The sequence below is a fragment of the Olea europaea genome, chromosome 1 (genome assembly GCF_002742605.1).
Source record: "Olea europaea var. sylvestris chromosome 1, O_europaea_v1, whole genome shotgun sequence".
Lineage (NCBI taxonomy): Eukaryota > Viridiplantae > Streptophyta > Magnoliopsida > Lamiales > Oleaceae > Olea > Olea europaea.
This window is the reverse complement of record NC_036237.1, coordinates 482305-505691: the sequence shown is the minus strand read 5'-3', so window position 1 is coordinate 505691 and position 23387 is coordinate 482305. Positions and strand designations below refer to the sequence as shown.

General features: G+C 34.6%; 2 protein-coding genes across 4 annotated transcripts; one reads left to right on the top strand and one right to left on the bottom strand.

Annotated features, from left to right (window-relative positions):
* The first annotated feature begins 7663 nt into the window (after window positions 1-7663).
* LOC111403924 lies at window positions 7664-8869 on the top strand. Its single transcript, XM_023032626.1, has 3 exons — window positions 7664-7929; window positions 8032-8156; window positions 8569-8869. The coding sequence occupies exons 1-3, from the start codon at window positions 7792-7794 to the stop codon at window positions 8618-8620; spliced, it is 315 nt and encodes a 104-aa protein (XP_022888394.1). The 5' UTR covers window positions 7664-7791; the 3' UTR covers window positions 8621-8869.
* Window positions 8870-9177: 308 nt separating this feature from the next.
* LOC111403744 (1-phosphatidylinositol-3-phosphate 5-kinase FAB1B-like) lies at window positions 9178-21910 on the bottom strand. 3 transcript variants are annotated; one of them, XM_023032455.1, is made up of 13 exons: window positions 20494-21910; window positions 19457-19552; window positions 18628-19374; window positions 16399-16552; window positions 15898-16242; window positions 14732-15544; window positions 14264-14595; window positions 13831-13954; window positions 13585-13755; window positions 11152-12690; window positions 10636-10902; window positions 9643-9873; window positions 9178-9435 (listed from the first exon to the last, which is right to left on the bottom strand). In XM_023032455.1, exons 1-13 carry the CDS (start codon window positions 21084-21086, stop codon window positions 9349-9351), a joined length of 5499 nt encoding a protein of 1832 aa, XP_022888223.1. In that variant the 5' UTR covers window positions 21087-21910; the 3' UTR covers window positions 9178-9348. The 3 variants fall into 3 exon arrangements, with proteins under 3 accessions (XP_022888223.1, XP_022888158.1, XP_022888285.1); XM_023032390.1 differs by lacking the exon at window positions 9178-9435 and having other exon boundaries at window positions 9461-9873; XM_023032517.1 differs by lacking the exons at window positions 9178-9435; window positions 19457-19552 and having other exon boundaries at window positions 9461-9873; window positions 20494-21086.
* Between the last annotated feature and the right edge of the window lie 1477 nt (window positions 21911-23387).

The following is a 23387-nucleotide window of genomic DNA, read 5'->3' as shown; positions in this document are numbered from 1 at the left end:
TCTGAACAAGTTAGAGGAAAAGTTAGAATGGTTATAAATTATAAAAAATTAAACAAATACACTAAATTTGATTGTTACTTTCTACCAAATAAAGAAGTGTTAATAAACCTTACAAGAGGAAAACAATATTATTCTAACTTTGATTGTAAAACAGGATTTTGGTAAATAAAAATGGGAGAAGATAGTATACAATATACTGCATTTAGCACACCTCAAGGAAAATATGAATGGTTAGTTATGCCATTTGGTCTAAAAAATGCACCACAAATATATCAAAAAAAAATGGATAATATATTTAAAAAGTTTAATGAATTTCTAATAGTTTATATAGATGATATATCAATACGTTCCAATAGTAAAGAAGAACATAGAAATCATTTAATTCAATTTATTAACGAATGTAAAAAAGAAGGAATTGTACTATCTAAAAAGAAATCTATAATAGAAAAACAAGAGATAGATTTTTTTGGATTATCAATAGATAAAAGAGGAATAAAACTACGAACTCATATATCCAAAAAGATAGAACGTTTTCCAGATAAATTAGAATCCAAATAATAAATACAAAAATTCTTAGTATGTTTAAACTATACAGAATGATTTATTGAAAATCTTTATAATAAAAGAGATAAAATCTAAGTTTTACTTAAAAAAACAAATACTAAAAGATGGAATGAAGAACATACAGGAATAGTTAAATTATTAAAAGAATAATGCAAAAATTTACCAAAATTAAGATTACCAGATGAAAAAGATAAGTTGATTGTTAATATTGATGCCTCAGATAAATATTGCACAGCAATATTAAAAACAAATCTAAATGAAATTTGTAGATATTCAAGTGGAACTTTTAACCAAGCAGAAATAAATTATACTACTCATGAGAAAGAATTACTAGCAATTATTAGAGGAATAAAAAAGTTCTCATTATTCTTATTGTCCAAAAAATTTATTGTTAAAACTGATAATTCTCAAGTTGTAGGATTAGTCAGAAATAAATTACTATCAGAACCTCAATACAGAAGGCTCCATAGATGGCAAGCTTATTTAGCATTTTATAATTTCGATATAATCCATATTAAAGGAGTTAATAATTTTCTTGCAGATTTTCTTAGCAGAAATATAGAATTTGCTGATGGATAAAGACAAGGTCGTGGAATTATACCAATCTATCCTACATATACAACAAAGGACATATTTTCTTAGAGAAGAATCCGAAGATATAAATTCTGGAGCAACCCAGATCTCAGAGATGTTCAGCTTAAATATAAAAATACTGTTGAATATCACTACTGAGCATAAAAAATATGCCATAGAACTCAAAAATCAAGTTGATGCTATTGCAGCACAACTAAAATATATACTGTTTGAGACAGATATACCAAAGAGCTCAGAAATGAGTTTTCCAAATCAATACCAAACAGGGACAGCTGGAAGCAGCAGTGGATCCAGATGTGACAACATACCAACTGATAATAAAGGAGATTCCATTTCTATTTCATCAACCAAGAAAATTATGATACATGGAGATAAAAGAAATACCAAAACAATCAGCATCATAGACCAAGAAGATAAAATCCCTTTAGATCCAAAAAAAGAAAAATATACCGAAATAGTCAGAATAGTTTATGAAATAAAAATGAGTGATTCATATTTCATTTCTCCGAAAAATAATGTTTACCCCAGAATAACAGCCATAGAAGAAGGTAATCCTTCATTTATAAAAATTATGGCAGACCATGGATTCATGGATTTGATATATCCAGGAAAAGACTTTATTGAAATTTCAAAGTTTGATGACATATTCATTAAAGAAGTATCCAAATTTGCCAGATGAAGAAAAATATTTTTGAAATTCTATTCAATAAGTCCAGAATATGATGAAATTGTTTACTATCAAGTTGAACACATAATCTCAATTGGATATGTTGCAGCAAATTTCCAAATTGATGTTACAGAGAATAATAGGAAAATCCCAATAGTGACAAAATCATGGATCAGACATAGAAGAGCACTTGGAATTAAAGTCATTTACAACATTGCCAAAAATTTGTTTGATAAAAAATTCTCGTGCTTGTGTCAATATGAAAATTGGATGCTAGTATCCAATGGAGGATATGCAAAATCAGAAATTTTAAAAGACTATATTACAAGATTTGATATACATCAATTTCCAGGATGTCCTACCACTATAGAAGAATCCTGCCAGCTAAAGGAGTGCCCCAACTATATGTGAAGAAATGAAGAGGACAATTATAGAGCACCTTTGACAAAGGTGTACAGCTGCATGTGAAAACATTAAAGATAAGAGCAATAATAGAAAAAGATACTCTTTGCATAAAAAAGTTGAAGCAACATGTAGGCCTAAGGAGAAAAATAGAGAGGCAAGTGTGTCTTGCTGATGTAATCAATGATGTAATAGAGTCTCATAAACTTGTATAAATAGAAACATCATCATAGAAGAATATCATATCATCTTATCTTGAAATCCCTAGTTGTAAGCAATAGCTACTAAAAATCCATTCTCAGTTTGAGAAACCAGTTTTTTCTGGAAATCTCTTTGTATCAAATAGAAGTCTTGTATAAATTCTAATAGAAATAAAACTCCAATATTCTTGATATGAATATGAATTTCTAAATCTTTATTCCCATAGATTCTTGATAGATCCGATAAAAAGTTTTCTTCTTATTTTAGCAAAAAGAAAGTTTTTCTTTAACAGAAGTTTGAGATTTTATTCTTTAGAAGTTGATACAGTAAGAGCAAGTAGCTGAAATAGTAACAATTCCATGAAGACACGAGGCCGTTGAAGGAAGCAGTTTACAGATTCAGAGCTCGAAGGCCACTCGATTCTAATAATACAAGCCCAGATCAAACCTAAGGTAAAACTATTAAACTTTTGTTAAAATTAGAATGAATCTTTGTAAGATCTTGAAGAATCGTAAGGATTAATAGCATGATTTGATGATCATTTGAATGAATGTCAGGATATACAATTAAAGGATTGAATAATTTATTAGAAAGACTGTTAGAAGTAATAAAAAATATGTATTCTCAATTAGAGAGTATGGATGCATCTTCTGAAGAATATAATATATTAAATAATAAATGTGAACAATATGTTACAGATTATCTCAATTTATTAGATCATAGAATGAAATTATATTTAAATATTCAAAATAGAATAAATACAAGATAAAATGTTTAAAAGATTAGGATATATGTTGCAATATATAAAGAATCTTTTCATTAAGGATAATATAAACCTTTCAACAAAAAGGAATAGCGATAGGTCAAAAAGAAAAATCTCCCGTTGATTTACATTATCTCAGTTATTTAAAACGTCTTATTTGCAAGCATGTCCTAATTTTGTCTTCTAATATTCCAAACACCTCTTCACTCTTATTCTCTCAGTTTATATGTTGATGCTCGAAAAATATAGCTTCGACTTTAAATATTCGTAATGAACCTTGTTTTGGAGAAACAACAAATTTTATATATTCTCGAATTTGTTTCATCATTCGCATGCTGGACTTGAACTCTTGATCTTAGTATATTTTATATGTCTTCTTGATTTTAGTTTAAATCATCTCATCACACACACGCGCGCGTATATTATCTCGTGAAACTCATGTAGAAGTGTTTCTGAATAAAAAAATTAGAACGATCGAAGACACCAAAATTGCAACTATAATAAAATGGTGAGCATGTATAACGCGCTTAATACTTAATATCAATGGCTCGTGGATAGTTACTGCCTCCTGCAGTAGTGATTTGTAAATTGTTTGGTGGTGTGACTAAAACATGTCTTGATAATTATGCTTATGAAGTCCTTATAATTTAATTTACTTTAGCTTTCGTGGCACAATTTCACGAAATCGTTAATATATTTCAAAAATGCAAGTAAATGATTAAATAAAAGATACGGATACATCTATCATATATTAAGACCTTGTTTGGCAGGATTTTTGAAAAATCAAAAGCGATTTCCGAGACTAAGGAGCTTCAATTGAATATGTTTGAGCAAGTTAATGAAAGTGTTTTGTTTGATTAGAAGAGTGTGTATTTTTTTATTTTTTTTTGTAAAAAATAACTTATAAGTAAGTACAATCTGTGTCTAGCAGGACATACAAATGATGCAGCAAAAACATGAGAAGATATTGGGAACGATAGTACCTAACTGAAGGGATGCGCTTGGTGGAATCAGGCCCATCAAGACATAATGGGTCTCTTTTGTCATAATAGACACCCATTAACAAACTCAAGAATGGACCAAACCCAATATATGAGTTTGTTTGGTAGATATTTTAAGGGAAAAAATCATATCACAGCTATTAAGTATACACCAAATCAAATCTCAGAGACTAAGTTTCAAAATGCAAAAGTCAGGTTTTTATTTTCATTTTTTTTAGTTTTAAATAATAATATTATCAAATTAAATTAATAAATGCATACCCACCTTAACCGCCCTCATCCCACTCACTGGCATCCACTCGCCACCAACATCCCTCCAACCTCCACCTCGTCGATGACTTCTTCAACGGCAAACTGATCGTTCTTAATTTGTCACTGAGTGATGATCAATTCTTTGGTGCTGAGACCGAGCAGTAATAATATAATCTAAAACTTTTTTATTGAAAATTGAAAAATAACTCCTGATATAATTTATAGAGCAGTTAATTGAGCAAATAATTTGAATTCTCAACGCCGATATTTGATTATTTGAATTTGTGACCAGTTTGGATAACTAAGGTTGGAGAAAGCAATAGCATTCGACTAGATTCTTGAATTTGTGACGTGTTTACTTTGACGTGTGACCTATAATATGATCCAATAGCTTGTGACTAAATTTTTTGGATCTGTGATTTGTGACCTAAGCCAATGACCTGTGACCAAATCTCTTGAATGTGTGACCTGTGCACTTGATATGTGACCTGCCACTTGATTCAACAGCCTGTGAACAAATTTCTTGGATTTGTGGCCAAATCTCTTGAATCTGTTACCCGTGAAGTAAACACTCTTGACTTGATCCAATGGTAGGTGAACAAATCTCTTCGATCTGCATCCTAAGCCAATGGTTTGTGACCAAATCTCTTGAACATGTGACCTGTGACTTATGTACTTGATCTGTGACCTACAACCTGATTCAACCGCCTATGAACAAATCTCTTGAATCCATCACCAGTGAAGTATACACTTTGACACGTGACCTTTTATATGTGACCTTGACTTGATCCAATGGCAGATGATCAAATCTCTTCAATCTGTGTCTTAATCCAATAGCTCGTGACCAAATTTGTTGTACCTGTGACCCTAACCTAAGCATTTTGACATATGACCCGTGTACTTTGATAGGTCACATGTTCAAGATATTCGGTCACAAAAACTCAGATTGTGACTTACACACCTTTGTCATCACCACCAGTGGACATCGATCCACCGCTAACATTCCACCACAATCACCACAAACACACTACCACCATCACCACTAGCAACCCAACAACTAAGAAAATTACCAGCGACAAAACATCACAAAAACCACTACAAAATTGTCACCAAACCTTCACAACCACCACTTCGAGCACCTCATCCCATGTCCCCAAAACCAAGAACATCGCCTGCAACAACAAAACCACTATCCCCTGCAACACTACCAAACAAACTACTGCTTCTATTAACACATGAATGACCGCCGCCATCATCACCCACAAACTACCAAAAACCACATCCACCACCATCGTTTTCATAACACCAACAATAACTAGAAGGAAAAAAAAACCCAGAATAACCCCGTATCCGTAACCAATCACCTCGATTCAAGGTGAGCATCTATAAGCGGTGACAGTGATCTGAACGTCGATCTAAATAATCCCATACCCTAACCTGTAGATGGCTACCTCGATTTGAGCGCTGTTGTGCTCGACCTTTCATCGGAGCTCCGATGATGAGTTGCAAGAATAGAAGAGTGAGAGACGAAAGAGAGAAAGTGCGAGTGAGAGATGAGACCACAGAGACTACAAAGGAAAGAGACTACAATTCTTAGAGAGAGAGAGTGTGTGTGTGGAGTGAGAGGCGTGAGGAAAGGGATTTCAATTTTGGGTTTTATTAATACCTGATTTATGCTCAAATAAACTTAATATTTGATTTTAGAATTATCATCTTTAAATACCTGTAATGTTGTAATTTCCTCATATTTTAATCCAATTAACATCAATTTTTTTACCGTTATTTCACTATTTCAACTGTCATTTTTGAATTCTTCTCTTACAGATAGAATTCACTTTATCTCTAATGGTCAAAAAATCAATTAACAAAATCTCTACCGAACAAGCACTATATCGATGATCATTTAAATAGCCCACGTGGCTCAAGTGAAATGTATTAAAAATATAAAAAATACATCAAATACAATTACACTTCATGCGCTGTATTTCATAACTTTACATCCTACATATTAGATTTTGCATAATATTTATAATAAAAGTACTTTTTTTTTTTTTTAACTCTTGTCTTCGTCTCTAACCCTATTGTCTTGTTTAACAGATGATGTGGTTGTCTTGACTGTTGCTTTTTTAGGACAACTAAAATGTTGGTAGCACAAAAACTGAGTGCAACTTTGGCTCGATAGCTCTTGAAGTCATTGACGATGCCTTGTTTAATGGAGACTTCGTCCCAATTGCCAAACAACCCCTTATCAAAGCTGAATGTTCAGCAACATGCACATTTGCTCTTGCATTTTTACGACTTGCAAATTTGCCTCTGAAGTTTCTTTGATGTGTAAAATTTATCCTGAAGTTTCAACATTCAGCAAAATAGTCCCTTAGCTTTCTAACTGTTGCATTTAGGTCTCTGAAGTTTCCAGTTGATGCAGATTGGTCCTTGAAATCTACCCGTACACTTTCATATCGTTGCAAAACTGTCACCGTATGCATACAACGCTCATCCTTCATTTGCATTATGTAAATTGTAAAGTATAGTTTCTAAAATCGCAGTATATAAGGAAACTTCATTTTGCTTATGTTTCGAGAAATAATTTTTATTCTTTCTCGTTCAACCAACGGTACAATTGATTATCTCTTCTTCACTACATTCCACTATCACGTAAGTTTAAAATCTTTATGCTCTGTATATGTTTTAAAATCATGATTTATAAGCAAATTGATCTTTTTGAGTACATATTGTGAACATGAAAACACGAATGAGATGGTAAATGTCGTGAAGAATTGGGGTCGAAAATCGTAAATCTAACTCATGCACAATATGTGTGGGAGTGATAGAGAGTAGGAGAATGTATTATAAACCCACCAGATATCTGCTTAATCAAATACAAAATAAGAATCATGCTAATCGTACAAAATAGGTTGATAGATTTGGTTTATAAACTATGTGTTGACAACATTTAGGTCAATCATTTCAAAAATAATTTTAGAAATAAATGGAAATCAATGGCTTAGATCTTGCCAACACTTTATTTGTAAACAAACTTCGTACAAATAGATTAATTCTACAAAATAATGGCATCTGATACGATTCATTTTTCACCAATATCAACAGGTTGAAGATAAGCTCCAAGGACCCCACCAAACACACACACACAGAGATATATATAATGCAACATGGTGACAAGACATCAATATTCTAATTAACTACTTAATTATAAATGTACAGCCAAATCAATTATCAATCAGAATTGTTATAAAGTTTCTATTCCTGCTTATATTCCTTCTGAAGTCCCACAACATAGAAAGAACAACCATTTGCTTGCAATCCATTTTCTTTACATCATTGGATCAATGGCTATAAGTTACTCATTTACAGCTCCAATTCCAATCAGACGGCCTGCAGCCAATAGACTACTGGTGATGAGGGCTCATAATCAAATCTCAATTAATGGCAACCCTCTTCAGATCAGATCTCTTCCCAAGAATAAGGTTTTTCTAAAGCAGTTTTCAATGTTTTTAGTTCAAGTCACACAAATATAAATGAATATATCGAGTTTAATCATTTTTCTTTTTGATGAATTATTTTGCTAGGTTTTTGAAGATCTGTCAGCAGGTATTGTTTGTTATAGAGATGAAAACGGAGATATACCATGTGAAGGATTTGATGAGGGACCTCGTTTTCAGCAGCAATTATCAAGGTTTACTTGTAATTCAAGGTACAAATATTACTATATTAAGTACTAATGACAAATTTCTCTTCTTCATTTTTTATTTTTTTTTGTTGTTGTTGTTGTTTATTCCGATTCCAACTTAACAAGAGTGCCAATAGAATTATAAAATTTCAATGAAATCTAAGCGTATCCTTAGATCTTAGTTAATTTTTGTCCAAATAAATTTGGTACACAGTAGTGCTAGATACTCAACAGTCATACACACGATCATTTATTTTATTTTCATATTTAATACTGTACAATCCTTTTTGTTATGAAACAATTAATAAAAGCATTTTGGTACGAACAAACTTAAAAATAAAAACACACAATCAACAATTGTTTTTGTCTAATTATGCCATGCTTGTAGTGCTCATACAACATGATTGAGTGGTGAATGTGTGATGTTTAATTACCGAGACATTGAGATTATTGAGCTTCTTCAGAGGTGTTGGGATGGGATCGAGTAGGTGCTGAACAAGACAAACAAACGTGTTTTACAAATAATATTAAATAAAGTAATTAAGTTAATAACTATACGTATGTAGGTGTGATTGTATCTGTCTTACTCTTGCACTGATATGTATATAACAAGATTTTTATTTTTAAAATCATTCACTTTCAAAGTTCAAACAGCAACACTTCAGATTGTATCTGCTTGAACTTTGAGAGAAACAATTCTATAACCTAATGCTTCTAGAGAACGTGTGATTGAAAAGTAAAGACTGATAGCTCAAATTCCCAAAATCTACGGATAGTTCTGGACTGATAGAGCTCAAACTGCAGCAGGTGTACGCATTCATGACCACATCATTCCCTAGTCCATCATTTTACGAAAGCTATTAATCATTTAAGTGAGTGGAGAAAAAAATGTTCCATCAATCTGATAAGAAAATATAAAAAAGAATAGAAAATAGAATTTTTTTTTGGAAGGTTATACATTACGCTAAAACTGCACTAATATATTGCAGTTCATGTACAACTTGAATTACAGGTGAAAATATATATATATATATTGTACAAAATCTTTCTGGGTAGGTATAATTTTAATTTCAATGGCAATAACAGCATTGTTTTCTATCTTCTGACCATATGAATACTCATTGAAAAGAGAATCCAAAAGGATAAGGCTTCTTCCAATAGAATTTGAGTGAAAAATTAAAAAGAATTGCAAAAACATTGATAACCTAGGAGGGAATTACTCAGCAGAGTATGCATTCTCTTCACATAGATCCGTCTGAGACTTGCTAGGAGCTACTGTGGGAGGTGACCATTGATCTGGAACCATCTTCTGACTATATGAATACTCATTGAAAAGAGAATCCAAAAGGATAAGGCTTCTTCCAATAGAATTTGAGTGAAAAATTAAAAAGAATTGCAAAAACATTGATAACCTAGGAGGGAATTACTCAGCAGAGTATGCATTCTCTTCACATAGATCCGTCTGAGACTTGCCAGGAGCAACTGTGGGAGGTGACCATTGATCTGGAACCATCAGAAAATAGGCAGTCATCGCTTTCCTGAACCTCTTTTTGTACTGCTTTGGGGAAATTACTGTCGGTGAAGCATCTTTGGGTCCACCAAGGATGCCCGATGCCTTCACCCATGTCTCGAGGTGCTTGTCCCACGTATACTGTCTCATGAAGTCAATAATCCCAAGAACAAGTTCATTCTTCTCTTCATCGACCCCAACCAGTAGCGAATAATCCATTACATCTATTGACTGCAGGTGTTAATTCAACCATTGTAAGTACAGATGAAAGGCAAATCTAAAAGTTAATATGAAGCCTTAAGCGTGATAGAGAGTTGGATGGGCAGGTAAGGTTGAGAGAGGCTTTGGGAACAAAGAGACGTAGGATGGCATAAAACTGATGCCTCACAGATGTTTGCCTGGGCTTAAAATTTTTACTCTTAAGCCCTTGTTTGAGCCCTATTCTTTTGATAAGAATGAATTTTTGAATAGCATATTGATGGGAAATGTGTGTTTAAAAAATAAGGAAAGTTTTGAATTTGCGTGTAATATTATTTTATTAAATAATGTGTGGTTGAAATGGTGTCAAAACGCTGATTAAGAATGTATTTTTTTTCAAAGAATGAGAATCAAACAAGGCTAAGTCTTAAAATAAATTTTTTTTAGTGATCGAAGTTGGAAACAAGAATGTTATTGATTTCTCAGACTAACATGTTATTTAAGCTAGGCCAAACATGCCCAATCCAAAAATCAATTTCCATCATTAAATATCTTAACTGCCATCAGATGTCAAAATAACAGTTAATGCAAGTACATGAATATCTTGATCTTAAAAGTTCCCCGAAATCAGTTCAATCCCAAGTTTAAAATTTATGTGCATTCACAGAAGATATTCTGTGCCAACTTTAAGTGTATCTGCTTGCTGCAAAGTGAATTATTAAGATCCAACCAAAGCCATTAAATGTTGTAGTAACTGGGTACGTCAATAAAAAGTAGAGAAAGATGGAAACTTACAGCAAGAAAAGCAGTATCATTCCAGACTGCTCTTTCCAAAAATCTCTTCGCTTTATTTCCAACAAAAATGGGTGACGTAGGCATTGCTTCGATCAAGTTCTGATCCAGCAAAACCTTATTACTTCCACTAGAATTAGGATTATACCGAGATCTCGAGGATCCTTTGAGATCATAAAGCCGAGTCAGATTTCTTCCAAACAGAAGATTCTCCATAACAAGTACATCCATTTTTGATTCCTTCCCTCCTTTAAGATGTTTGGACATTACCTTTTCAACATAAAATCAGAAAGAGAATGACGGTGAGTGTAACTGTTGAAATGCAAAATGGTGCAAGTATAGAGATATACAACAATTACAAGGACACGACCATTATCACTTGAAATGCAAATGAGGTAAATTGCACAGACTAATACCACACATTTGTTGACAGGTAGCAAACCTCTGCATAATACTCAAATGTGGCAACATGAATAAAGAGAAATTAGTTTAGTGAAATTTAGATTCAGTTAGAAATACCTGATACATTCCTAGGATCTTGGCCAGGCATGTTGGACTATGAGAGTCAATTGACTCAGAAAGATATTTAAAATACCCAGGGGCAAACTTGATGAATGATTCCAGCTCAGTCTTTGTCACTTGCTTAATAATAAATCGTTCATCCATGGTTTTTGCAAAAAAGACATTGCTCTTGCCTCCTTGTGCTCCCCACTTCTTACACCGGCTAAGAGACCTAATGAAATCCACCTCAGATGGACAGCAAATCCTCCTCAAGGCTTCAAAACGCTTTGCATAGTAACAAGTAACTGTATATTTCACTTTCCCAAGGGGTCCTTCACCCTCAAAAGATACCTTGGCATGCAAAGCTTTTGTATATGAGAGGGGATCCAAAGGCAAGGAACTACGAGAACTAGACAGAGATAAGATGCTTTCATCTCCAGAACCGAAACTTTTATAGGATTCCAGTGTTATATCATCAATAGAAGAGAAGGACTGGAAATTAGCAGAATCAAGGGACTGCATACCAACCATTGAGTTTGTAGTGTCCTTTGGTCTCTCAAGATCATCAGACACTTGGAAAAGATAATCAGGAGAAACAAGTGCATAAGATATAATACTCGTGGGCTCATCATCATACACTGAAATAACAGTATCATTAACTCCTACAGGCAAGAGTAAGCTAGCCCCACCTCGGAGTTCCAACTCTCTAAATGATGATATATAGACTGGATTGTAATCACTAAGTGTGTCCAGTTTCTGAGCAGCCCCTGAAAAGTTTTTGTTTAATGACCGATAGAAGCTTATAAACGGCATACTTAACCAGCTCATACTATCTTCCATAGTATCAGAGCCCTTGGCAGATAACACAGGAGGTGAAGGAGACACCTTAGACCAGTTCAAATCCTCTCCATGGTCTCCGACATCCAGTTTTTCTCCCACTCCAATGGAGGTTGAAGAATCTGCATCAACTAATTCAGAAATAGTATTATTCTTGGGGAATCCAATCCCTGTGTGATTTTCACCGGTCCAAGCTGCATCAAGGGTATCTGATAAACTTGCCACAGTAGGGAATTGCTCATCAGAGAGGGCTCTACGAACAGTAGCATCCGATTCCAGAAGGTTGGATTTATCATAGGCCTTTGTCCCGGCAAAGGATGTTAATGGGTTTTCAGTTTCATGATTAAAGTTAGTAACTACATCAGTTCTTTGACCACAAACTTTATAATAGTTCTTGTAGCTATCTCTTGACCCTAGATCTTGGTTTTTTCCATGTTTCGCATCTGAAAGAACAACATCAGAATCGTCACATGTCTTAACTGAAACATTGGAACCGACAAGATTCCCATCAACCCAAGGGGGAGGGGGTTTCTCAACGGGTTCTGTATTGAAGGCATCATCCTGTTGGTTCTTGTCATCTGAACTGGCTGCATATATGAGGCGGTGGTCCCACATATAAGATTGGAAGACAAGCTGTCTTCGCAGTCGATTGAGCTCAAGAATATCGATGGCTGGTTGGCCCTTTTTGGCCTCTTTATTTAAAATTCTCTGGAGTGCCTCCTGCCAAATTATTAGCATATTAGAAGTAGAGATTCCATCTAGAACATGGTTTGACTTCAAAAGTTTTCTTTACCAGTTCAGTTTTGCTTGCATAAGGCAGTCCTTGGAAAACTTTTAATTTGGATTCGGTAGGAATTAGTATGGTTCAAATTCTTTTAGCCTACTCTGCTAACTAAATTTTTTTTTAGTTATCCAGACTAATTCTGGCTTGAATGTAGTATTTAGAGTAAGAAGTGGGTTCAACAGAAGTTGTATATGCGTCCAAAAGTATATATTTTTCCTTGTCAGGTGAGCACCAATGCATCTCAAAAACTTTTCCAAATCTCAACCATTTATGATTTATATGAGCTAAACTGGATTGAACAGAGTTTCAATCTTTTTTATCTACAAAAAAATTTAAAAAATAAAAAGATTATTTTGGATCAGAGCTATTCTAAGCTAGTCTAAGTTCAAAAGACCAAGGGTATTTATTATATCGGGAAAGAATTATAATCAAGCTAATATTATGGGAACGTATACCATGCAAATTCAGAAGAAAATGTACCTTCTGATCATCAGCATTGATATTTCTGATTACTCTGGCAGATTTGGGGGGTAGGGGGTGTGATGGGAGAATTAATTGATTTTCATTATTTTTTACTGGCCGCATAGGTTCTTAAAAAGGGAGATAAGTGGTAGAATATGATTATTACATCTTTACTTTGCCTACCACATGGATTGGTTCATTACTCAACACAAAAGAGATCATTCTTTTCCACCTAAACTCTGCCAGGAGTAAGGGTATAGGAAAATAGGTTCTCTGCTTCATCGAAATATAGCGAAGGATTGAATATGTATACTCCATGGCATCTAGTATGCAAAAGAAAGCCACAACATTAAAAATTGAAATTGCACCTCAAACTCAGCTTTCTCTTTCTGCAACACCCCTTCCAAATCTGCTAGCTGACAACTTGATTCAGGTACTTTCATGCCACTATTAAGTAAATCTGACCCAGATTTCTTCTCTACCAAATGGCAAAGAGCATTTTGCACTTCAGAGAACAAAAGCTTAGCCCGGCCAGCTACCTATTAGATTTAGATAGTTAAGTATATGCTGTGTGATTTCACAAAAATGGAAATTGATAACTATACTGTTTCCACCTCATTCAGTTCTTTCTGTATCCACTCTTGACTCTCAAGGTTGAAATTAAGTTTGGCGGGAGGAAGGTAGACTGAGTGAACATCAATTGATGCGTAACGAAAGCAAGCAACCATCTTACCAAATCTGCAAGTAACATAATGAACGGCAACCATAATGGATTGACCAGAAAAAGAAAACTATCTATCAAGCTGTTTCTGAGAAAGTTTCTGCAACAGTTAGCCATCCAAAAGGACGCGATGTGATAGCTCAATTGAACAAGTATGGTTCATTGACCAGTGTAGTTCATGTCAGTGAACCCAAGTATGATATATCTTAAAGTAATTAAGCCCACATATGTTAAGAGTTTGCTCGAGTGTCAGTAAACATGAATACAGATTCAAAACATGTAAACTATAGTCAATGTATAAAAAAAAACTGAACAAGATATTATACCCATAAAACCGAAGACAGTCTCTATGTAAAGAATGGCCACAACTTGCCACCCTGCTAGCAGCTGCATGATTTGAAAAGCTTAGCTCTAAAAACTTCCCAAAGGACAACCCCCAAGCAGCATCAGACATCAGAACTCTTCGAGTTGCTGGGGGGAAGCCATTAGCACGTGGACACCTCAAGCACCTGTGCCACATCCAAATCTTTCCTTCCCTTTCGCCCAGCAATAAAATTTCTGGCAGTTTCTTAACTGAAATTGTAAGGGTACCTTGTCGATGAGTATAACACTGAACATGAGCTTCCGAGGGCATCTCACATGAGCGGCATCTATAACTCTGTCGAGAAAGAAAGACACCTTAGTCTCGTACAAATCTATGATGTTCCTATGTAATAGATACGAGTATTGCATTTGTCAGTGTTTAGAAAGTAAGTGTGTGCATGTTAGGGGTGTGAGAGAGAGAGAGAGAGCACTTGATCAAATAAATGATCCCGCAGAAATCGGCCCAGTGGCTTGTCAAAGTTTCCATAGTATTTAATACGAAATAGATGGGACCTTTCACAGACAGTTCCCTTCCAAACACACCGCGATGATAAGGAAACTAAAATGCTTTGATGGTCAGAGGGAGATGGAGGAAACTCTTCTTTAAGAGACGTTCGTTCCTGAAGAATGTGTTCTCCATCAAACTGCAAAGACTGTGGATTTGAAATACTACAGTTGGCATCCATGGGACAACAGTCATTTTGCTTATTGTTGACATTGAAATCCCCAAAATCATTAGCCATGAGACTATTTTGTGTGTCAGCCAGGATGTTGTCTGCTACAGAATTTCTCCTACCTGAATATTCTGTCAAATCTGATAGACATCTTTCTTGTGACGCATCACCAGACGATGAGACTAAGGATTTGGTGATGTGAGAGCTTGTAGCAATAGGGGCGCTAGTAGTCTCTGGCACTTCTTTTTTCTGAATCACAACACCTGTGACCTTTCCCAGATCTGAAGTATGAACATAATTTGACTTTTGAGGTTTACCAGCGTATTGAGGTCCCATTTCATTGGCAGTGGCGGTAAAACCAAGTATCGTCGAGATTGACCTGTCAGTACTTGATGGTTTATCTGGAAGTGCCACTGTTATTGTAGAGTTTAATGGTATTTCAGGCAGAGAGGCTCCTTCATCAGCAAGAAAAGATGTTTCTAAAGCTAGGTGATATGCTGCAAAAACTCCATACTGTACCACATGCTTCACTTTCTTCAACTCGTTCCCATTAGCTCCTCGTAGTAATATCTGAAACAAACAATATCATGATAGCATATTAAAACCATCATGCTTAGAGATTGACTTCATAAGCCTAAAGGTGTTGATTAAGACAAACTATGCCTTCTATCAATTGACGCAAAAGACCACAAAATGGGTCTAACATTGAAAATCTTCTCAGTCAAAGTTCAGCAATAGAACAACAAGGGAGCTTTTGAAATTGTCTGTATCCACTTAGAATTGAAAGCACTATATACTATAATCTCAGTCAAAAAGGTTAGTAAAATCTAAATAATTTTCTTAGATCATATCAAATCATTTGAACAAGAAATGTCTAGTGTCAGTATGATTATTCTGTCCCATATTAAATTGCAATAACTTACTGTGTATCCCAGTGGCTTTGGACAACCTTCAAAATACATTAGTGTTTTCATCAGCTTCTTTCCCCCCTGCTCAGCTGTTCCATGCTCTTCTAAAAACCTCTCAACATGGAACTTGTCACAGTATCCCAACTTCTGGGATGAGAGGTGGTCAATTGAAGGAATTATGTCACCACCTGTACAACGGGCTATGCGCTCCAAAAGTGGCCTTTTGATATTTAGAACCAGTGATATATCTTTTGCAAGAAGGTACTCTTGTGCAAATCGTGAAACAGATTTCTCCACCAGAAGAATATCAGGTTGGCGTGAATTTATTTTTGCAACAGCCATCTTAAGATGATCCATTTCCTGGGAAGGGGGTAATCAGTCAGCACAATACAATACACGGAAAAATTCCCATGCTTATATAAAAAAAATTCTAACTAACAATATTATAAAGTGGCAGAAAGGACTTTAAAGGTTTAAGTAACAACTAATGACTAAAAATGGGTAAATTATCTTAACCTGCTGCAACAGGGTATCAACGCTTGAAAGAAGGTTCGAAACCCGCTGATATTCAAGAGCCCCTCCAAGGATCATCAAACGAGGCTTCTCCATTTTTGATGCCATCCGGCGATGAGCCACATTCTTTTTGCAAACAACTCCTTTGACCACCATACTATTCAAGGGGAAAAAATCTTCATAAGGAATAAGAATTAAAAGAGTACATGAAGAAAATGGCAAATTTTGGAGGACTAGTAAAATTCACAAAGAAAACAACATAACATATATTAAGAAATAGATGCACTGATAAAGGCTTTACATCAACAAGTCATACCTAAAACAGAGATCTTGCTCTTAATATAAATGCAACTTAGAAGTCAATGTCATTGTTTGTCATAATGACATCTTTTTGCTGCAGTTTATAAATTTAAAAATTTATGATCTTCATTGCTCTCTAGAATTCAAATATTACATTAAAGCATCTCATGTTCGTTGTATATATTTTACTTCAATACTCTTTTAAAGAAAATAAAAAGTGAGATCCGCGTGGAGTGATGCTTTTCAATTTTCAATAGTTCGTGCAAAAATTTATGAGTTCAAATTATACAGTATTTAGTTCACCTTTATTTGTACTGTTTCATAAACAATTCAATCTTGCTCTTATCTTAGACACCATTGCATCAAGCTATGCTCTTCACGACTATATTTAGAATTAAATACTGCTTTAGTATCAGTGTATCACCATCCTGGACAAGTTACCGTCTGCAGATAATATGCAAGTAGAACATTCTCATGTCTCAAGTCAGTTTATCCATAACTAAAGCACAAGCATGTGCTCAAGGCCAACTACTGACGTATCAAGCTAAAATGTTTCTTAAAGAATTGTTCTTAAATGGTCACAGGCCCATTACAGACAACCTCTATAACATTGACTTGACAACATTTTCATCCTTCACCTGTAATACCTTCCATAATATATCTCTATGAACCTTATCAAGGATTTCTTCAAACCAACAAAAACCATATGCTTTCAAAATAATTTTGCACATATATATCTAAATGGGTTGTCCAGGATCATTTCAGTCCCACATCTAGGCCCAATTACTCTCTCCCAATACATCATTGTATGACTTGTTAAATGGGTGGCACAACAATTTGCAGAATTGTGAATATCTGTCTTGTATTTTAAGTGCTCCTCCATTCACCCGGCACTTCCCTAGTTAACACATAAATATAATAAATAAATCTAACCAAAGACACTTCCAAACCCAATACAATACCATACTGTCTAAAGGCCCTTCCAAATCTCAACTTCCTTAAACAAAAAGAATATGCACAATTTTATTTTTTATTTTTTAATCTTTTATATCTCAAAATAAACTAGGTTCAAAAGATTAAAAAAGAAAGAGGACATACCTATCAATTTTTCATTATGATATTAATCTAGCTCCACGAGACATCTGAAAATAGCCAATAATTGATCATTTGATTGGGGGGAAAAAACAACATTATATTCTAATTTTTAGTGGTTAAGGATTAAAGTTGTGGTTGCAAAGGATTTTATTGATTTGGATCTTCCTAAGGATGTTACGAGAGAACAAACATATCCCTTCCAAAATGATATAAATGACCAACCTAAGGATTAAAGTTGTGGTTGCAAATGACCAACCTAAGGATTTTTAGTGGTTAAGGATTAAAGTTGTGGTTGCAAAGGATTTTATTGATTTGGATCTTCCTAAGGATGTTACGAGAGAACAAACATATCCCTTCCAAAATGATATGAATGACCAACCTAAGTTGGGAAAGGTTTAGGTTGTTGTAGTGACGAGGATTAAAACCATGATGCCCTTTAAACGTGTCAAGATGACCAAAATGTCTTCCAGATTTCCATAGAGAACTTCTTAAAAATGAATGGGGCTAGTTTGACCATAATCAGAAACGTTCTCAGACTAAAATAGGTACTAGGGAAGCTAGCAGTGCAAATAATATGCTCAAATTCTTGTTTCACTTGGAGGAGTAATAGCAGGGTTGAGGCATGCTTGGGAGACATCTCAGACTAAAATAGTTGTTAGGGATGATACTTTAACTCATTTAAGCAATTAGCTCTCGGATGACTGCTAATTTTGTTGTTTTAAAGTAACAGAAACAAAAGTGGTAAGATCTGTCAAGTTTCAATATGTATAGAATGAGGCAAGCGTAATTGGCTGACATGCATAACAGATAAGGAAGAGCAGTAGATGTGGTAATTACCTCTCGCTGCGATGCCCAGAAGCTAAACATTTTACCTTCACATATCCTCCCGGGTCCATTTGCCCACCCTTGCTTGTATCTGGCTTTAATAATGTAGCAGCTTCCCATGACAATGATGTAATTATTTCTAACCAACTATCTTTGTCATCTTCCTCCCCTGAAGCAAGGTTCTCCACCTGCAAGAGCTGAGAAACTAAAGTCCTAAAATGGCCGTCAACGACATTCTTCATACCCTTTTTCTCATTTGATTTGTTCTTACTTTGGTACTCCCCACTCCCAAAGCTACTTGAAGTGCGTAAACATCCCCACTCTCCAGTAGCGTCAGCATCTTCCTCATCATCAAACAAGAATGTTTCCCTGTCATCTTCTTCATCTTCTGGTTCAGGAGGGAGCCAGAGAAGTCCATTGTTTTCAAAGTCCACAGGTTCAGTATCAACATCTTCAACAGTGTTAGCATTACCATGGAATGAAGGTGCTTCACATTCATCACCAATCTCATGTTCACCTTCTTTTTCAAGAATGTGCTGGCCTTCTTCGGGAGTCTGGGGACCAAAACTATTGTGTAATGAAGAGCTGCTAGTAACATTTGGATCAACGGCATCTCTATCCGGATGCACTTTACGTGATACATAATCGCTTTCAATATCGTCGAACTGAATATGATTGTAGCAGCCATCGACTGGAGGAAAATGCCTTGTTTCATTATCTAAATGATAGATTCCAAAATCTTCATCATCATCATCACTCCTGTGTATAAGATATATTTATATAATAAACAACTATTGCAATTGATAAGTTCTTCATATGCAAATATAGTTGAGTTTCCTACTTGGAGAATAACATCCTATGTGCTGTATAATACCTAGCATCATTCCAGACTTCCTGAAAAGAGTTTTGCAAACCAATTTCTTTGGCAGCCATTTCACTGGAAATAGTTTTACAATCAAGAATGACTCAATTGCCTTATTGTAATATATCACTCAGGAAAATAGTAGGGATGTTGCAACTCTTCCCACCTTATGCCAGAATCAATAATAATGTTGAAAATCATAGTATACTTTAACCAAAATATGCAAACATCAAATGAATAAAATCAAATAAGCCCACAAACTTCAAATGCATTACTTATGCAGCATGGGTTTGTTTCAGCTATTACATAGAGGTCAGATAAATATAAATGCAATATGCAACACGTATAGACACATATACAGCAACTTGAAGGAAACTAGAAAACAACATCATTATCTTAAAGTACCTACCAAAACATGCAAACATCAAATGAATAAAATCAAATAAGCCCACAAACTTCAAATGCATTACATATGCAGCATGGGTTTGTTTCAGCTATTATATAGAGGTCAGATAAATATAAATGCAATATGTAACATGTATAGACACATATACATCGACTTGAAGGAAACTAGAAACCAACATCATTATCTTAAAGTATTTGTCTTTTTAGTTCAAACTGCTTCTTAAACACTATCATCAGCTATGGGTTTGAATCTAAGAGAAAGTCCAGACAATTTTTGTTACATTTTTGCTAAGCTCCAATTGCAACATAATTGGGGGCATTACAAGCCAGTTGGACAGAGATCTCAAGACGATGTGATAGTTACATTCATATAAACACAATCTAGACACTGGCAATGCCTGTTTACGAAGTGAACCGGATATCAGCCACTGAGACACTAGATAGCAAGGACTTGCAGGGCAATCCCAAGGGAACTTGGCAGGTAATGTATTAAGGTTCAACATTCTCAGGCAATCTACCCACTTTGAGTATGGAATGGAGCTACTATGTCAGTCCTACTTCGTACAGGCAATCAAAAGTAATTATTGCAAGACGAATGCAGAAAGAAGAACCTGTTTACGCAAAATTCAAATTCATTCACAGAACTATTCGGTTCCCCTGTTTCTGCAGAATGACTATTGTTCGTTGCGAATGAAAGGGCTTGAGTCTTTTCCATTATTGCTGAATGATGTGGGGTAAGTCCAGCAGACTGTGGCACTGATGCAAAGGTAATGCTACTACTGTCACAGGTTCCGCCAGACTTGATGCTGATGAAGCTGGTCACTGATGACGAAGTACTGCTGAGATCTAGGTTGTCAACCTGGATCCCATTATTAACAGTCGATGTTAAACCCTGTTCCCATTGCTTGAAGCAGTAATTACAGGCCCTGATCTTATCCCAATCTTCCTGCTGCCTATTTTGGTCGCTAGATGGTGCAGAAACCCAGTTTGATGTACACTTGGCACAGAAAACTCTACCGCAAAGTCGACAGTGATGCCTGCGGTTTAACAAAGTGAATTGTGAATCACAATCGTAGCATACCCTGCAGCTCTGGTCGGGCATCCAAAAGTCCCTTGACACATTAGTTGGCTCGGACCGCCAAGGAATCCAAGATTTTAACAAGCTCACTACATCAGAGAATGTATTACTATCTGAGGCATCCATGGCCTTAACAACCCTCCCTTACCTCTCATTCTGATATTTTCATTCGCTTATTGATATCATATCCATTTCCGATCCCCAATGCCACTTTAGATAATAACAGAAATCAACTCCAAACAGGATCAATCAATTATCTTCCAACGAAATGCAACCCCCACAAATTCTTGCTCAAAGTCCCAAATTCATTGAAATCCACTATGAGTAAACCATAATTCTCTAAATTCTCAATCAACACCCCACCATCAATGCGTACAAGAGCTGCAGCAAGCCTTCATTCTCTATTAAATACCAAGAAAATTGACAAATCCCGGAATTTTCATTTCATATTACCTTGACCACGAATTCTTTGAACACGTGCAGAACCCTAAATTTTAATTTCAATTTTGAAAACTTCAACCCAGTACTCAAAATTCAAAATTTGAAGTATAAATGCACAGAAGAGACAGAAAGAAAATTCAAAAATGTCGACAAAAAAAAATAATGAAAAAATAAAAACGCTGCGTAATATGTGTATAAAAAATCCAATTCAAATCAGTCTCTCGTGAATTCAATCAATCTCAAAAAATTAGATGAATTCTCGTTCAAGAAACCCACCGAATGTCTGTTTATTTTCCCCTAAAGTTATGTTAATGCCAATCATATCATAAACAACAGAAATAAATATATAAAAACACAGCCTGACGATCAATCAATTAGAATAAAGCGCGTCGTGAAATGACAATAAATTATGGAGCGACTGAAAGGGACTATCTGTAGTTGTGCTGGCGTGAACCCATTGGGAAAAAAATCCAATGGGACTGAGGCATGTTAACAGAAAATGCATGTGTTTCAGAGGAGCCATCGCATTCGCTATTTATTTTTGGAAAATTTCATCTGCGTCATTTTGACCATTTCTTGACTTTTCCTATAAATGTTTATTTTAATTTAACCCCATTTAGTGTTCTAAAAAAAATGTAAATGCGTTGAGGTCAAATTATGTGCAATGCTAGTTTAGATGAGGCTTAGGCATAAAGTTTTTTTATTTTAATATTATTTTAATTTTTAATAAGTCAAAAAATTATTTAATAATTAAAAATAATACTTGTTAAACATTTAAAACAGATTTATAGAAACGTTATACATTATTTTCAAAATTTTCAACAAAAAGATAAGTTTCAAATTTAAATATAAAATAGTAAATAAATAATATAAGAACTTAAATCTTATTTAACTTTTTATCATACTCCGATTCAATATCATCTTTTTCATCTAATTCGTCCTCCATGTCTTCCGATTTTAAATTAGGCCAAAATAAATAAATTAGTCATTGATAATTTTTTAACAACAAAAAATTTTAAAAATTAAAATTAAAAAAATGATGATAATGTGTGCATAATTGCGCCTAGGCGTGCCATAGCAGTCAACGATTTCCGTTGACCACCAAATAAGGCGTCAAGCCGCTTGGCTTGACGTTTTGGCCAAGCATCGCGTCGAAGAGCCGCCTTTTAGAACACTGCCCCCATTTGGCTCCAGTTAAATTCTATTTTATTACATTATATTTTTTTCCCTCTTATTTTTTAACTACACAATCTTTCATAAAATACTATTACATATAAATCGAAAATTTTACTTCTTTTTCAATCACTCATTTTTCAAAAAAATTATTCTACCCATTTTCATTTCTATAAAATGGGGGCCAAACGAGGGCTTAAACGCAAAATTTGAACAACAATAAACTGTGGCTTGTATCAAGACTAAATTACTCTTTTACCACCAAAAAAATTAATAAATAAATAAATAATAAAATAAAATAAAACTTGAACCATATCCGCTACTCATGAGACCTGGAGGAGTCTCAAGAAATGTGGTGTTCCCACACAAAAGTTTGATAGGTAAAATTTTAAACTGCAATTTAAATTAAAACAAAAAATATATATTAATCACTTTGAGCCCTTTTTTTCCCAATGTGTTGTTAAAATTTTGGGGAAAGTTTTCAATTTACGCGTAATATTATTTTATTGAAAATATGTGATTGAAAATAAAAAAGAAGAAAATGTATATTGAAAATAATGCGAAACGAACGAAGTCTTAATATCATGAGTTTCTACACTTGATATGACATTTATCATATTCCTCCACAAATCATTGACAACTTTCAAAGCATCATTAACTGGACAAAGCAATATGAATATTTCATCACACCTTGCTTGAACTCCAATATATAAAGACGTGACCCGAGTGCCTCATTCGATAGTAAATTGAAGATAAAATTATAGGCTGTTACACAACGGCATAAAGTCAGCAATCTGACCACTGAGTTCACAA